General features: G+C 37.6%; 1 protein-coding gene across 2 annotated transcripts; it reads right to left on the reverse strand.

The window, feature by feature from the left end:
* Positions 1-18: 18 nt before the first annotated feature.
* On the reverse strand, positions 19-11,211 carry LOC134826084 (serine/threonine-protein kinase 3/4-like). Of its 2 annotated transcripts, none has more exons than XM_063838349.1 (7): positions 11,027-11,211; positions 10,259-10,460; positions 8,344-8,531; positions 4,689-4,859; positions 4,179-4,261; positions 3,019-3,122; positions 19-1,599 (listed from the first exon to the last, which is right to left on the reverse strand). In XM_063838349.1, the coding sequence occupies exons 1-7, from the start codon at positions 11,186-11,188 to the stop codon at positions 371-373; spliced, it is 2,139 nt and encodes a 712-aa protein (XP_063694419.1). In that variant the 5' UTR covers positions 11,189-11,211; the 3' UTR covers positions 19-370. The 2 variants fall into 2 exon arrangements, with proteins under 2 accessions (XP_063694419.1, XP_063694418.1); XM_063838348.1 differs by having other exon boundaries at positions 4,689-4,871.
* Between the last annotated feature and the right edge of the window lie 5,911 nt (positions 11,212-17,122).

Raw genomic sequence — 17,122 nt, forward strand, 5'->3', positions numbered from 1 at the left:
CAATGGGTTTCAAAAATATCTTTTAGCAAATGAAATGTGAATCTTGCATAATATTACAATTACACAGCAACAAATTTACCTATCGCAAACAAAAAATCTCAACACAATTTGTCAATCGCCAACACTAAAACGATGAATATCATAAAATCAATAAAAATAGTCTGATTGTAATTTGTAAAAGATGAACTATAATGAGTCTGAATTTTATGCTTCATAACGGGTAACGTCTTTGATCTTTAATCCCATGGGTAATACCTAGCAGTTATTGAGATTCTTCTGTGTGTGAGAGGGCGACAAACAATTTCCCACTATATAATTCTGTTTGATCAACTTTTTGGATGATTTGAGGTCGGTTGAACTGTCAGATAAATCACTCCACAGCGATAGCATCAGCATAATCTATTCTCTCAATAGCACGCATGATGTCTTCTGTCTGCATCTGAAACCGTCTGTTAATCTCCGTGGCAGTGCTGGTTTGAGCCTCGTTGTTTTCTCTGATGTTCATGTTGTACCTCATTTCTTCATCTCGGTCTGATGTGTTGCGGAGGGCGTTCATCAAGAACCTGTGCTCGAGATCGTAGTGCTCCCTCGCGTTCTTCAGCTCCTCCTCATGCTGGTCGTTCATGTATTTCAGCATCATTGTCAGCTCATGCTTTTGTAACTTTCCGAGAAAGTTTACCTTAATTGAATCATTAGAGTTAGAGCCCCCGTTGGCGTTTGAAAGGGCATCCTGTATGGCCTGAAACCTGCTCATAAAATACTGTCGCAGTAAACTCAGTTCAGCACAGTAATCCATATCTACTTTATCAAGATCTCTTTTCAATTCTTCCTTCTTCTTGTCTTCTTTGATACCACGTTGATCAATACTATTGCGTCTTGAAATACCTGACTCCGAAACCTCCTCTACAACATCCACAATTATATCAGGTTCCGAGTCTTTGTAAAAGTCCATGTAGGAAGGAGTATAATTTTCAGCTTCTTTTACTTTTACTGTTTTGTCGTTGTACTGATTTGGACCATTTGATTTGTCACGCTGAGCAGACGGAGAACTCATAGGGTCTGATCTTACGTTTTCGGAAGATTTAGATAGTCGTGGTACGGGCTGCACCGGTCCTGGGCTTGGCAGATTGGTTTCTTGATCGGGAGGATCGGGCAGTTTTCTACCCTCGCTAACACTCGGAAGTGGTGGAGATTTGAAAACCTCAAAATCTCCCTTCTTCATGGTATCGCTGTCTACAAAAAGGTCTGAGTCAGTGCTGCTACTTGAGCCTCGGCTTCGCCTATTCTCTGATTGAGAGGGGGCTGGTTTAGTAGCTGGTTTGTCTTGTTGGGAAACATTATTTCGCCTCTGACCGACAGGACTTGATTTGGTTCGTTTGATATCAGGTTTTTTGAGCTGTTGGTCCGGTGGTGTGAATGATGAGTTACGCTGCAATGACTGAGGTGGAGAGACGGCTCCTGGATTGGTGAACTCCGTTGTTCGCGTGTTTGAGCTGTTGTTTTCCTGGCTCCTAGCGTTTTGTGAGGGACTCCAAACAAGTGTTCCACTTTGAGCCCAGACACCTTCGTCCAGAGGGACGTCTTCAGTTCTCTGCTCAGCTGAGGATAGACGGTGTAAGTAACGGATATTCAGATATGATTAGTATGCTGTTTTGACTTTTGTGCCTCATCATAGATATTAGATATATAATATGTATCTCGAAATCTCACAAATTCAGGTACGTTGATCGAATTGATCAACGCGCGTAACGCATTCGCGCGCGCAACGTGATATTTGTTGCAGTAAGGACAGACAAACTTTATTATACCACAAGAATAGTGATGCGCGTTACATCAATATAGACATTAATTCTGCTAGCATATGAATACAGATGTTTTCTTTCGACTTGTAAGATTGCCAAGAGCTAATCTTTTCACGTTAAAGATATGTTATGGTCACTGGGTTCAGAATAAAGCTAGCTGATTAATACAGCTGAAGTATATACATAATTTGAAACCACGGTTGAATGAATGAGGCTGCCATGTTGTACTAACGAGGGAGTGCTATTATTGTTGTGTCTACATGCTAAAATTAATTACGGTAATAATCACATCGTTATTAAGGGGAGATCAGATCTTTTCACATTATCTATCGCATATAACGCATGTCTTATTCCATACCTAACATCCAGCAAATCCTCATGGTACTAAGATATTATGATTCATTTTTGCTTCCTAATCCACAACCCACGCGTGTAACTTAATTTGAGTTATTAGATAGATATCCCCTTGCCAGTGTACGGTGTACCTATATTTGCATGTCAACTGTCAAGATCTAGTCCAGACAATCTCACTAACTTCTGGATAAATACTGGGCAGGTTTACAAGAATTTTACCGATTTGCGGGAAACATCACGTCGCCTCTTAGAACACTGATAGTGATTGCCATATTCCATGCGAACTGTAATGTTCATTGCATCGGGCCGCGGGCGTGCCCGTGGGCTGCAATCATTAGTTCATAGTATGGTGAACTACTAGGAAAGCTATGTTGACATATAAGGTCATAAGGACTATATTAACTGAGAATAGTTTCTTCTGCATTGAGTTTATGTAATATAATAAAGAAAATAGAGGTTAAAATGTATGAACCAAGCCTGGACCGAGTATAAACAAACCAAGAAGACGATAAAAATCTCATCAAATATAATCTTATGTGGATAATTTGATCAAGCCCAGTCATCTAGGCAGGCAAGTTCACCTAATACAACTTTTCAATTCGACTTAGGAGTCACACTCATGATTGCATGGGGATGGTACACGCAAAAGAATAATGGAAATGTGACTTATAAGTTACAATTCATATATTATAAGAATGAAGTCTTTAATGACTTGGCAGAAATTGATTTGCCACACCGAGAATTATGACGGGAATTTTGTTCTCTTTAGAGTCGCGCTTCCACTGCTATAATGAAGTATGAACCAATTATGATTATACAGGTAGTGGTAATAACGTTGGTATTTTTAGCGCTCTTACTTTACCTTTTGGTGGTTCAGATGTTGGTTCAGTGAAAAATCTGCTGTTCTGCTGTTGTTTCATCTTTATAAACTTCTGCACTATGGTTTGCATCCCCTTATAATCTGTCCTGTGATAAATTTTAATTTAGTCGTGTCACTTTTAAGTGTCCCGTTCCCAAAAAAAGGATATCGAGTAAAACGCACAATTCTGCTAGTCTCCCTGTTAAAATTGAAGAACTGTTGAGATGACAATATTAATATGGTGACCGTCTTTGTAGCACCTTACCAACGCCGGGTGGACTAGTCTTATTTTAAGTAAGTGCATTAATTCGAACGATTAGGAGAATGTTTATTTAAAGCCGCAATGAATATGGCGATAATATCTTCTAGTAGCTTTACCGTTGAACGAATAATCCCTAAAGGAATGATGTCGAATATTTGATTTTCCTGCAACAACAGCTTCGTCAGAACCACCGAAAACGTAAAAATTTCAGGCAAATATTACGAGTGAGACATTACAAGTCAAGGAACAATAATGAAAAAGACTCCACATACAGACAAAGGAGGGCAAAAACTATTGCAGGAGAAGAGTGTGGACTGAAATATGATATAGTTGAACTAGTGGTACAAAATTTGAAAATTTGCACAGTTACTTACATACAACAAAAGGTCATATGTAACTAGAAAGCCCGGGGTCACAGGGAGGAAGTTAATAGTAAAACAAGGAGGAAACTAATAATAAAATGCCATACAATATGTACTGCACGTGCACGCGCAACAATCATTGCATGTGCGCATGAGTGTTTCCATTTTCGTCACAATGCAACTTCCTATTTTTCGTCTAATTTATACGTGGGCGGCAATACGTACATAAAAATACAAATGTTTCATTTATAAATTGGATAACAAACTGTGAAAATAGTTTGTTTTACTATATCAACTTCATTCCATAATTTTCTTCTGTTTTAGTTTTTGGTGGAATCTTGTTTGTACACCGTATGTTGACTCTAAGCTTTAGTCAGTCAGCTTTATAGCGGTTTTATAAAGATAACAGCCTTATTCCAATTCCGTAATATCACTTTAAATCCAACCGTTAAGCAGCTAGAAAAAAACAACTAAGGTCTGTAATAAAGATAGACTGCTATCTTAATCAAATACACTTTCTTGACATTACTATTACTCACTTCTTAATCATCTTCTGTTGTAACAACTGAGTGGCACTTAACCTGTCTCCTGGGTGTTTCTGCAAGCAACACGACAGAAATACCTGAAAAGCAGGCATTTCAGGTATTTGTTACATCAACACATTGTGACGTACACTGTTAGAGGTGACTAAAATAGAAGAGACAAACGATCAGTTTTACGTAGAATATTAGATCTGACAAATTGCATATCCCCCCTGTACTGACGTGTGAGTCTACAAGATAGGGGACCGAGAGGATGAAGTTAGTTTATACCTTAAAAAGCCTAGAAAGCTGCTCATACCTGCCACAATACCTTAACACGTGACCATGACCAATGATCACGTGATATCGACCAATGACCACTCACAGAGCCATATCTGTCCTATTATTGCACATTTGGTGGACCTAAATGCGCTGAAGAAGATGTGCTGTAATATGACACTATTTGACAGTTTCAAAACACTCAGCGTGCTGGCTGTCGACCACTATAATATTAAATAAGTTGCCTACCTTAAGATACTTGGACCAGGCGTCAGGGTTGAGGAACTCGGGAGGAGGACGGGCAGGAATGGTGACCATGACACGTGAGGGGTGGGTTTCTGCGTAGGGAGGCTGACGCTCCGCCAGCTCTATCACTGTGATACCCAGTGACCAGATGTCTGACGCTGATCTGTACCCTTTCTGAAATTTATTCTGTAGGGGGTTAAATTCAAATTTCATTTACGCAATGAGAATGGTGTAGAGTAAGGAGTTTGGAATTTGAAATAAATGAAACTTACAAAACATTCCATAACAATAATATGTTTAAAAACTTTAATTTACATTATGTACATTTTTTAACTGCTGTTTGTTTTGGGATAGGTCAAAGAGACAAGTTGCCATAAAATTCGATACATTATGTCATTATTCACAGCATGACATATATCGCAGTGTCTCTTACATCTAAAAAATAGTGCAATTCGTGATCATGACGTAGTTTCCCCCTAAAATATGGTAATATTTTCCAGTAATCACGGGCACGCGGCGGCTTCTGATACAAGCAGTCAGAACAATGTAATAAATACTTTACGTAGTGCAGTTAACTAGCAGAGACATAAGGATGGGTTAATGGCAGACCATAGCCCGATGATGAGTCATGAATTGTGTGTGTTATTACAGCAATGTACAATGTATTAACGGCTATTCAAGTTCGTGTATACACGGCCCCCTTAAAGAGGAGTAGCCCCTCCACATTGTTCATGAGTACAGTGTATCTTACCACGGTGGTTCTACGGAATAACGGAATGAATACCGGACATATTTGCGTTACACCTCCTCCCACCGCAGCCCCCATGGTGATAAACAAATCCACATCTCCAGAGCCCTAAATAAAGTTAATCACATTCTAAACAAGCCTTTGTCTGGTCCCAGTACTGGCTGAGAAGAAGAGACCACTGTAATGACGGACGCCGGACGCGGCCCTGCTGCTGCTGCTGATGTAATAATAACACAAGTTACATTGAGCTGCACAGTGGTCTGGCTGTGATCCAGTCTGGTGAGGTGGTCCGGAGACTACAAAGAACTCAAGAACAAGGATCACAACATTCTTCACATTCTATGTAACATAATGAGTTTATTATAACATAATTAGCTTAACACACTACACACAAGCTCACACTTTGTACCTTTCGCTTTTACAAATATTACGGTTTATGTGTGCCAGTGTGTGGGAGCCCGTATCTTATAGATTGTTATATAAATAGTTTGATCTGAAGGCACAGTCCTGTGTTATGATCAGAGCACAATCCTATGTGATACGTACCTCTTGATACCACAACACGGAACACAACGCCATTTATAATGCCCTATTTTAACTTAAAATAGTGTGAGTTGTGACGATATGTGACGTGTTATGTTTACCTACGTAGACAACAAAGGAAGGTCCCGTGCAGTACGAGGTGGTGTAGTGAGTAATGGAGCTGCTACACTGACTGCTGGATCCCATTTTGTCAATTGTCATAGACTTGGCGGTAACATAATGTCATATCTGACAAATACTGGCCCGCTGCTTTCTAGCGATCAATGTGTCAATTGTTGTGTCCTCGTGTGATTATTATAGTGTAAGTTAACTTAATTAATATAATATAACGCGCACTGCTGTTCCCATACATTAGTATAAGGGCCCTGTCATGATATGTAGCAGAGATTATTAAGTAAAATTAGCGGGTAATCTGCCCGAGTAATTCCGCGGGAAAGTCAGCAGAATGAGAATGAGTACAATGGGATAACTTTCCATTCTTACATTTAACATTATTTCTCTAATCGCCTCATACTGCATAAATTACATCTCGATCTCTCTCATACTCTCATAGTTCACGTCGTCACATACCTGCACTGTATATTCACTATTCATAAGATAAGGATCCTCATTATTCATTGTTATTCATTGTTATTGATAAGGAGATCTCCTCCTCTCCTCTCAGAGTACATTGTACACACCGCATGCCTTCTAATAGAGTGCTATATATACAGGTGTGTATAATATACCACAGAGGTACATTATATATTCAACATACATAATACTCTCTCTACAAAAGCACCGTGTTGTGCTGTAAGAAGGTATCAGCTAATGACCCCTTACCAATCCAATCTAAGACTGGGTGGCTGGTAACCAATCAGGTGCCACCGGCCATGTCACGTGGGTTATGTAGTGTAATCCAACCTGCGAAACTGGGCAATATCATGTTTCTGCGCAGGCTCAAGTTGGTAGGTTATACCTGCATATCTCAAGGTAGAAACTAGTACATGGAGGTATTTACAGTATGCACAGGAACAAAACTAGAAGTAGGTGGTGACTGGAACTAGAGACACTGTTCACGGTACAGTTTAGTGTACTACTTGATAAACGCCACCTGATCAATTAAAATTACATCTTCTATCATATTATTATGTCATATTATCATTAAGTACCTGATTTTAAGTCTAATAAACCGTAAACCATTATAATCTCGGGTCGGTTGTAATTCATCAAGGTAGAAGCTAGTACATCAAGGTATTCAGTTATCGACAAGGTAATTACTATACAGTAAATAGTAGACACAAATCTGTCTATTAAAATCTAGACTCAAGAACAAGAAAGTAGGTAACTGTAGTGAAACCAGGACTAGAGTTCACATTCCTTAACAGTCCATGTTTGTGCATTACTTAATAAAAAACACTTAATTAAAGTAAGGCAGCAACTTCTAGCAGATGACATGATATCATTTGACAGATGATGTCTAATTTAACATAAGGTAATCAATTAAATCTCCTCTAGTTGTTTCAACACACCCTCATACTCCTCCACACAAGGTTCTCTCTCACATACACAGCAGTGGTTACTATACCACAGTGGTCGCAGTCACTTGAACAGCAAGTACTGTCGACACGTAATGGTTCAAATATTTCACAAGTACAGTACTCTCACACTCTCTACGTACAATGTGCACGTTTTTACTGTTATTCTAGCTTGTTCTTAAAGTCCTAACACATCACCTAACACATCTACTATTTTACACTTTTTATCTTTCTCTCTCTCCAGGTGTTAATAATATTCATCGTCCTCCAGTCACCACATTTTATACAGCTACAAAAAGTAAAGCAGGGTGTTTGTGCGATGTGTAGTTACCCAGTCATACTTTATCATTGAATATGGTCGAGAAACGTCAAGAAAGATGCTGAAAATTTAAACTTTCCCTGATGTTCATTCACAACTGATACAATATTTGTCAGCATATTAGCTTTGGCTATGACCTATATCAAGATTTTAGCTTGTATTGACAGGAATCTTAAAATAATGCCTAGTATATAGTTCAAGTGCGAGCCATGTTTCATAGTCATTGCAATAAAACCGTAGGAGCAGATTGGTTTGAGGACGGAAAAAGGGTCATATTCGGGAAATCGCACGAAACACTTTAATCGCGCAAGTATCCTGACTTTCGATCGGTTAGAACTATGCTCAAAAGTATGGAAACTATATCACTCTCTTCTTTTAGAAATATTTAATGTACCAGTTCAAAAGTGTAGTGGGTAATTGTGTTACATGTAGTAAGTCCAGTAAGCAAGGTAGTCATAAGTGTAATATAAGTAACAAAAGTATCCGTAGTAAGTAAAGTAAATTATTTATAGTACTCATTAAGTTATTTACCTGGAGCAGTATCTCAGGAGCGGACCAGTAAGCGTTACCCACCACTCCATCGACATTGACACCAGTATCTGAGATGTTGACTTGAGGACTGGGTTCAGCTAGCTTACACACACCAAACGTTGTTACCAGGATGTTACTTGCTCTGATGCGCGTGTGCACGATACTGCACGCGTGCAGTGCTTCCAGACCTGGGGAGGGGGTATTAGTAAGCATCATCATTATCATCTGTTGTGTAGGAGTGGCTCAGGGTAAAATAGGAGTGGCTCACTGGTTCACTGGCTGTGTACTCTTGGCTGATCTTTAATTTATCTTTAGCATAAAAACCGATAATTTGGCGATGTGCGGCTTCAAAAAGTGTGGATTTCAAGCCATTAACATTTAACACGGGTCAATATTGTGTTTGAGTAATATGGATCGGCTCGGTCTATTATATATATAGACAAACCATGAACAAGCCTTATCCGCAGTTATTTACCCATTTTGTGAATCTATCTTTAGTCTAAAACCCAGTAATTTAGTGCTGTGTAGATTAAGAAAACAGAGATCTATGTGTCACGTTGTTAATATCATAGATTTGAGGTGAGTCAGAATAAGCGTCTACTCCGTAGTCCGTAGCAAGTAAAGCAATTTCAACGCAAAAGTTGAACAATGTCTATTTGCTGCTATTTATGTCTAGCAATTCTAATTGGACTCTAATTGTACCGAGTAAATCCTTATCGTTAGTGGTTAACTCAGACATCACTGCATATCTTAAAACGACACTTTTGAAGGACACCCATTGAACTTTCTCGGCTAGCAGCAAAGCTTGTGCATGGAGGAATGCAGAGTGCATACCACAAAACATAAGTTAATGTGAGGATAATATACGCTAAATAGTTTTCTTTAAAAACGAACATTCATTGATATTTCATCTAGAGTAAAGATTATACCGTGTCTAGTAAAGCTTTAAAGTAAAAGCTTTAAATAATATTAAACAGTCATTAAAAAATACCAGCCATTATCGCAGATGACCGAAGTTAAATATGTGTTAAATACATGACGTTCTGAAGTTAAACAAACAAAACATCTTCTCTGAGTGTTTACACATAGAACTATTTGTTGGTGTACACTATACTGTATACATAGTACACCGCATGATAAACACTGACAATTGGCCGGAAATTCCTTTTGTTTTCTACCATGATGACACACGACTGCAGCATAACTTTGCCGCGTACATTTGGGATGGATACAAGTAACCGGTTTATGATACTGTTTTTTTTCATACTAAATCACGCTTGGATGGCTTGAATATATACTTCTGTGGTATGTTTTTATTGTCAAAGCGTGATATGAATACCGGTATTTACTTATTTATTCATTTATGTTCATTGTTTAATGGTATAAGCGACAGTGATAGGGGGGAAGAGGGGGTACTCCTGGATACTGTGAGACATATTATACAGTGAGACATATTATACATGTTATATATATGAGTTATATATGAGTCCTGATGTTAACTTCTGAGTGATTCTCTAGAGAACACGAATTCTATTGAATCATCAGTTAATGAGGTTGTCTCAGTTTGTGATAAATGGAGATTGAAGAAAGTGGATTTCTGCAGTGAAATTTTGTTAATCATAATCTGAGAACAAGATCGAATTAAATTTAGAGAATGGAGGGTGATAACGTAATAAAATCAATCCCACTCTATGTTATATGTATCTTGGTCAATCTATATTGATACATCTAAAAGCTAACTTTCTTTACTAATCTAGATGTACCACCTTAACAGCTTAGTCACCCAACTACATAGCAAGCAGAACTAGCAGGATGAAACTAACTTTACAACAAATATTGCAGTAATCTGGTAAATAAATAATTATAAGCCCCCCCCCCCCCCCCCACAATTCTGGTAACCACGGCAACCACCTACCTCTCAGAGTGTGACTGACCACAGTCCGAATCTGACTCTCTTTGAGCGGCCGGTTCAGTTGTGCCATGAGATTGTGAACACTGAAACCGTGGCAAAACTCCATGACAACCCAGAAGTACTTGACAGCCTTGTAGTAGCCATAGAGGGTCACCACGTGGGGTGAACGACACTCCCGGACTTGGTCCAATGTGGCCATAAAACCCTGAAACGTTTGTTTTTCAGTTTTGTTTTTTTTTTCATTTGAAGATTCTCACCAAAACAAGCATACTTTTATTCAGCAGTAAGATCCGTTTTTTGTATATCATAGCTTAAGATAATTTTATCATGCACTACAATTCCGCAATTTTGTTAATATGTTCCACTTGCACTCATAGATTTTACACATCATCTTTCATGGCACGTCAGTTCTGATAATTTCATTTAATCTGACGAAAAACACTGGTAAAAGAGATGCAGCAAATCACTGTCCCTTGTCTTAGAAAGCTAAAAGGTGTCATTACCAATTTAAATACATGGTCAAAATTAAACATATCATAAAAGTCGATTCTGGTTAAACTGATTATGTTATTGTTAAGTATGAAATACACTTCTTTAACCGTCGCTGGCTTAATTGTAATGGTACCTTCGACTCCTGTAATTGGCCGATTACAATGTAACCATATGGCTGTTTGGAGAAAACCAAAGTAAAATAAGTATCCAGATAGTAATGTACTTAATTGAGATTTATTGTTGAAATTCTATAAACATGTTAAACTGATAAAATGTTACCTCATAATCGTTGGTGAGATTAGCTGGATACTTCTTTGCAATAGCAACTTGACCTAGGGCAGCATTATAGGCTTTAAATATTGTGCTTCCAAACGAGCCATTACAAATCTTTTCTTTGATGTCAAAAACATCTCTGTTGTCAGGTACTGTTGAACTGTTCATCTGTCATTGCTGAATGAAATTGTTTGATAAAGTCTTAGAATTATAATAAAAATAATCGTTTTATTAATGAGTATATACTTTATTATGTTAATATGTTATGCTGTGCCCATTTACCAATCAAAACCCAAATATGCTATCATGTGTCATAGACTATGACACATGATAGCATATAGAGGAGGTAAACCATATTTGCTATGACTCATAGCAAATATGGTTTACCTCCTCTCCAGTATCCTGAAATATTATAAGTTGGACCTAAAGATATGACATGTATTATAGATAATGTACATGGCATGGACATGAATTTTACAAAATTACGACTAGGTTAATCCAGTCAGTTATCTCAAATCACCCATTAAATGAAACAAAAATTACTCAAATACATACAAAAAGATCCCACCTTTTTCTAGTTATTAATGTTTAACCTTCTGACTAAAGTAAGAAAGGTTTACTATATCAGATTGTGAGTACTAATGGTAAGCACATGCAGAAGTTTACGTCTACTGAACTATGGAAGGACGGGTCCTCATAATTTCCTCTATAATCAAATAAAATGCAATGAGCATGTTATACTACTCTCTGAATTTTCGAAATCTCTGCATAGTTTAGTTTTTATAACAGTTTTAGTTTTATGCCAACAGAATCCATTTTTGGTTTATTTAATCCGTCACAGCATAAGTGGATTATTAAATTGTATATTAGATTTCAATTATGTATTGCTCGGTAAAATTTTATTATATTCTATTCTGCCTGAAACTAGGTATTTTTGCAGATCTATTTGGACTTTGGTTGTAAAAAATGTTAATCAATAATCAAGCATGTATCATATATCATTCTCTGGTAATAGCTAGAAGAATGTACAGTAGCATAATATAATTATATAATTAAATAAGAGATCTCATGATATGAAATCTCAAGTTCGACTCTGCCAACACATCATGACGCTAAATTCGACACCAGGTCGCGCGATACTCTTCCATAATTAGTAGAGGCTCTTACGGGCAAAAAGACGTGTTTTCTGCTACGAGTTTAGAGACCTAACCGCTAATTGGACACAATAGTATGATGTCTAAGGATCGATAATATGTTAAGAAGTATAAATTTGGCCTTATTAGTCACATGCTATTCTAATGCGCGTTTTAAACTTTGACAGTCTATTACTCTAAGGCAAATAGAGTAATTATATTCATATTTTGTCAGCAATAAGATCACATTATTTTCTATTTGGTGTGAAAATATGAGCTAGAACGGACATAATCTCGCTGAGTTATAGCTGTTTGAAATTTATGATGAACGCGCGGGTGCCAATTGATAACAACTAAATGCTTTTGCGGAGTGACAATATTCAAACTTCGATAAAGTATATGAAGTGGGTACTTCTCGGAAAGGAAAAATTTAGGCAAACACGATGAAACTATTTTTGGGTTGATTTGATACAACTGCAAAAAATTATTCAAACTTCAAGCAAAAAAGTCAAAATTTTTACCACTTTTTTGGATTTTTACCCCAGAAAAAATAGAGGGATTTGTTTTATTTTTATACTATCTTGTGCGGCTGTCTTTCAGCTATCTCCATGCAAGTTTTGCCGACATGCCAACAAAATTAACTTGCTCAAAATATCAAAAAACATGGTTTTTTGGCCTATTTTTGGCCCAAAAATCGGTTTTTTGCAATTTTAACCCAGAAAAATCAGTCCAATCATCTTGAAACTACTTTTAATCGATTCTACGGTCAAAAATACGTCTGGTAAGGTGTATCTGGGGTCCCTGGCGTATCGAGCAGACAATGCCCGTAAGAGCCTCTACTAAATACAGCTTTCGACTGGAAATCCTCGATTTAATGGTGGCAGATTATTATATGGGGGATTGTTTGTTTGGAATGAACAGTTCCAGTCTAAATTTGCAGTTTCAGGCAGTAAATATAAGTAGTCGAGAGCACAACTACTAGCTACCTTTTAAATGGGTCTTAGTAGATGTTAGTAAATGTTAGCTGCCGATTCGAGAAATTAGCTAATGAAGTACTACAGGCCGTAAACAAGTATATGGGAGTTAACCTACTGCACATTAATGTAAAGAAGTGTTGTTACATGTATTTTTCTCCCTCTAAACGTAATAATAACGAATTAGATGCCGATATAGATAGCCAAAACTTGTCCATTAATAACAAAATAATTAAACGTGTAAGTCAGACAAAATTTCTTGGAGTAATCATGGATGATAAATTGAGCTGGAAACCACATATATCATCCCTCAACAAGAAACTAAGAAGTGCTTGTGGACGTATCTACCGTATTAAGAAATGCTTACCAGAATCACTATATAAGCAAATATATCATTCCCTCTTTGAATCACACCTAGGTTATGCTATTTCTGTCTGGGGAGGTATTCCCAATAATCAGTTAAAACCGCTATTTATTACTCAAAAGAAGTGTATCAGGATTCTATTTGGAGACTATGAAGCTTATGTAGACAAGTTCAAGACATGTGCTAGAGCAAGACCAATTAATTCTCAACGTCTAGGATCTGAATTCTATGTTAAAGAGTCCACTAAGCCCCTATTCACAAAACATGAATTACTTGTTACAGAGAACCTGTACAGATACCGTTGTTTAATGGAACTTTTTAAGATCATTAAGTCACGAGTACCAATTTCGTTATACTACTTATTCAACATATCAAATAGGAAAGATAATCTGTTCATTACACCCTCTCCAACTAATCAATTTATTTATAAATCTGCATGGCTGTGGAATGAATTCCGTAAAGTTGGCCCGTTAAATTTCACCTCCACATGCAGATCTATCAAGAATTTACTTAAACAGTCACTTCTAAGAGCTCAAAACCGGTATGGAACTGAGTGGTGTGACAAAAATGTCACTGAATTCTGATTAAGAAGTGATATTTATTTGCCTGTTATTCCCACTTAAGCACTTACTGACTGACAAGCTTATCTATGATTACCATGCTTGAATTTAGGTAAACAACATACAACTCATTTCCAAGTTACGCTGAGCGCAACCGCCGAATGACACAGCAATATGAAAACGCGCGCGCATAGCATTGCGCGCCGATGCTGTGCGCGCGCGTTGTCGGCCGAAACTTGGGAAGTTCCCGCTCTAATATTCAGACGACAGTGATGACTCAGTGAGCACTAATTTCGACCACTTTCCCGGTCGAACCATGCCAAATCAAACTAATTGACCCACGTGTATAGCCAATGTCCTGGCGGTGCTGAGCCGATGTAAAACTCTTCTGTAAACTCTTTTGTCTCTTGTAACTTGTTTATATTTTATATTTTAGTTATACTGTGTACTGTGTACAATAGTTATAGCGTATAGTGTGTAGTGTGTAGTGCTTATTTTGTTGTAACGTGTCACTTTATATTTTGCTACCAACGTCAGCTTTGACTTACCATTTATTGTAATTGGTACAGCATATATCAAAATTAAAACACTGTTTTCGATCTGACGGGTGATGGGCTCTCTCTGATGGGACATAGTTCTAGGGGGTACCCGGGGTACGAGTTAACGAATAGTGTTCGTGTCCTTCCACAATCCCCTCTCATTGTGTTTTTGACGGAGGAGGAGCCTAGTTCATCCGTCTGCATCGCTTAATCGAGTTAAAAATTTAGCCAATAACAAACTAAATTACATGTTATACTGATATCAGATGTAGAGTTTATAACATACAAATTCTAAATTTTTGACGGCTGACGATGGTAAGTCGCTACGTTTAACTCGGGACTTTTATAGTCTTAAGTCTTGGAGCTCAAAATGTCTCGTGCTGTGGGCCGTATAAACGGCGCACACCACCGCCCCGCCTTACTGCTTACATTACTTCATGGTTGCAGGGCGGAGCCGGTGCCGTTTGTCTCGGCCTCGAGTGGCGAGTGCTTGCCCATCGAATACACTATTGAAACACTAATTATTTACTGGCATTCTACAGTTTCCAAAACGAAGTACGAAGGTATATTAACTTTGAGCTTTGTTTTGGCGACTGCTTCATCGATGGGCGAGTAGGTATTTGTTGTTTAGCAGTGTTGAATATTGGAGCAATTATATAATGTATATCTCCATCATAATATAGGCTAGTGTAAACATATATAACCAATACGAACAAATAGTATTATATTATTGGTAACTAGCTAGATTATAAATTTTTTGCTTTAATATAATTACATGTCAGATAATTGATTAGTTGAATGAAACGTGTGCTACAAATGTCTACGCCTCACGCAGAACTGCGTACCGCTTAGTACTTCATACTTGAGCGGTACTGCTGTTCACAGAGGCGCGCACTCGATTTAATCACAAATAACGAGCGCGCGGTTTTTGGAATTTCTCCATTATTATTATTCGATCTATTAATTAGATCGCAGTGCTCACGGCCTGTACTGCGTGAACGACAGAAATATGTTTTAAATTATTTTGCTTCTGAAATTTTGGCTCTAGTAATTAAGAAATGCGACATGTAATTATAAGATATAGATAACAATTAAATAGATCCTGTGCGCGGCGCCTACAGCTGACCTACGAATTTCTGAACAATTGAAAATTGTGGCTATGTGCGCGGCATACTGTATATGTGTTTGAAATTGAAATTTGAATTTATTTATGAATATAACATTATATATTGATTGTTTTGTGGTAAATAAAAATTTTTCTTTCCTAAAAAAATTTTTCTTTCCTAGTATATTTAAAAAAAATTTAATGTATACATTTTTGTAAGAATATTTAGGATTACTGGGCGGCGCTGATCAGCCTGTCATTCCGCCAAATCTTTATTTGGGCTGAGTGAATTACGACCTCCATCGCTCTGAAAAAGTGCAAATGCTCATTGGATGTAAGAGCGCACGTGACTAGCATTCGCGTAATCGTTGAGAAACAATTACAGCCACGCAAAAGATTATGTGAATGCCAACTACCAATTTGAAAGAAGTGACGTTTGCAGGGTGATAATTAATCACTCTACACTCGACTGTCACGTGACTTTTTCAACCCGTTCTCTAGCTGGTCCTGAACGACTATTTAAAACCCTAACCCTCTTATCTGATCCCAACCCTAACCCTTACCCAATCCTTAACAAAAGCATATGCTGAAACCCTAACCCTAACAAGAAATTAGACTAACTTCCTTATACGGTCATATCACGTGATCGAGACAGTTTTTCGCCTATATCTCGTCAGGGGAGCATTTTAACCCTATGTCATGGGGGTGATTCGGAATCAGCGTCCGAAAATACATCAATTGAAGTTGGTTTCAACTGTCAGGGGCCCTTTTAGAACAATCTCAAAAATCGACTGTAGCATGTAGAGTGATTTAGTACGCTCGACGTTTGCGCTACAAGAGCCGCGCGCTGAGTAAGATTGTAAAATCTGATTATCAATTATTTGATTGTAAATTCGCATAAACGCGCCTACTAGCGCGTTTGAGAGGGTTTAATTACACCAAGCTTTGTTTATTATATGAACATAATATTCGGTAGGTTTATCTGGTATTGATATTGATTATATATATATTTGATATTGATATTGATATTATTGAACGAGGCTAACTCTACACTCTAGACATAGTTAATACTATTTCTTTTAAGAAAGGGACTTGGAGTATAAACGACCAAGTTTGCATTAATTTCTATCCACCCAAGAACTCAGGAGGCAAAGGTGGGTGCGTAAACTTTTGGTCTGCACTCTCCGATCCTGTATCACCCTGGATTCTTCTCGACATATCTTTGTAAAAGGTATATTGTATATACCTTCTAGTCAATCTCTTGCTACTCCAAGTCCCCTAAGATATCTGATCTAAAGTTCGTGCTAGTTATATATATATGAAATATATTTTTGTCTGCTTTAATTGATACTAAATAAAATTGTTGTTTTCTTGAATAGCCTGGGGTCCCCAGGTAAGACAACGCGCGTTGCTAATCTAATCTTGCT

The sequence above is a fragment of the Bolinopsis microptera genome, chromosome 1 (genome assembly GCF_026151205.1).
Source record: "Bolinopsis microptera isolate Bmic1 chromosome 1, MBARI_Bmic_1.0, whole genome shotgun sequence".
In the NCBI taxonomy this organism is placed as follows: Eukaryota; Metazoa; Ctenophora; class Tentaculata; order Lobata; family Bolinopsidae; genus Bolinopsis; species Bolinopsis microptera.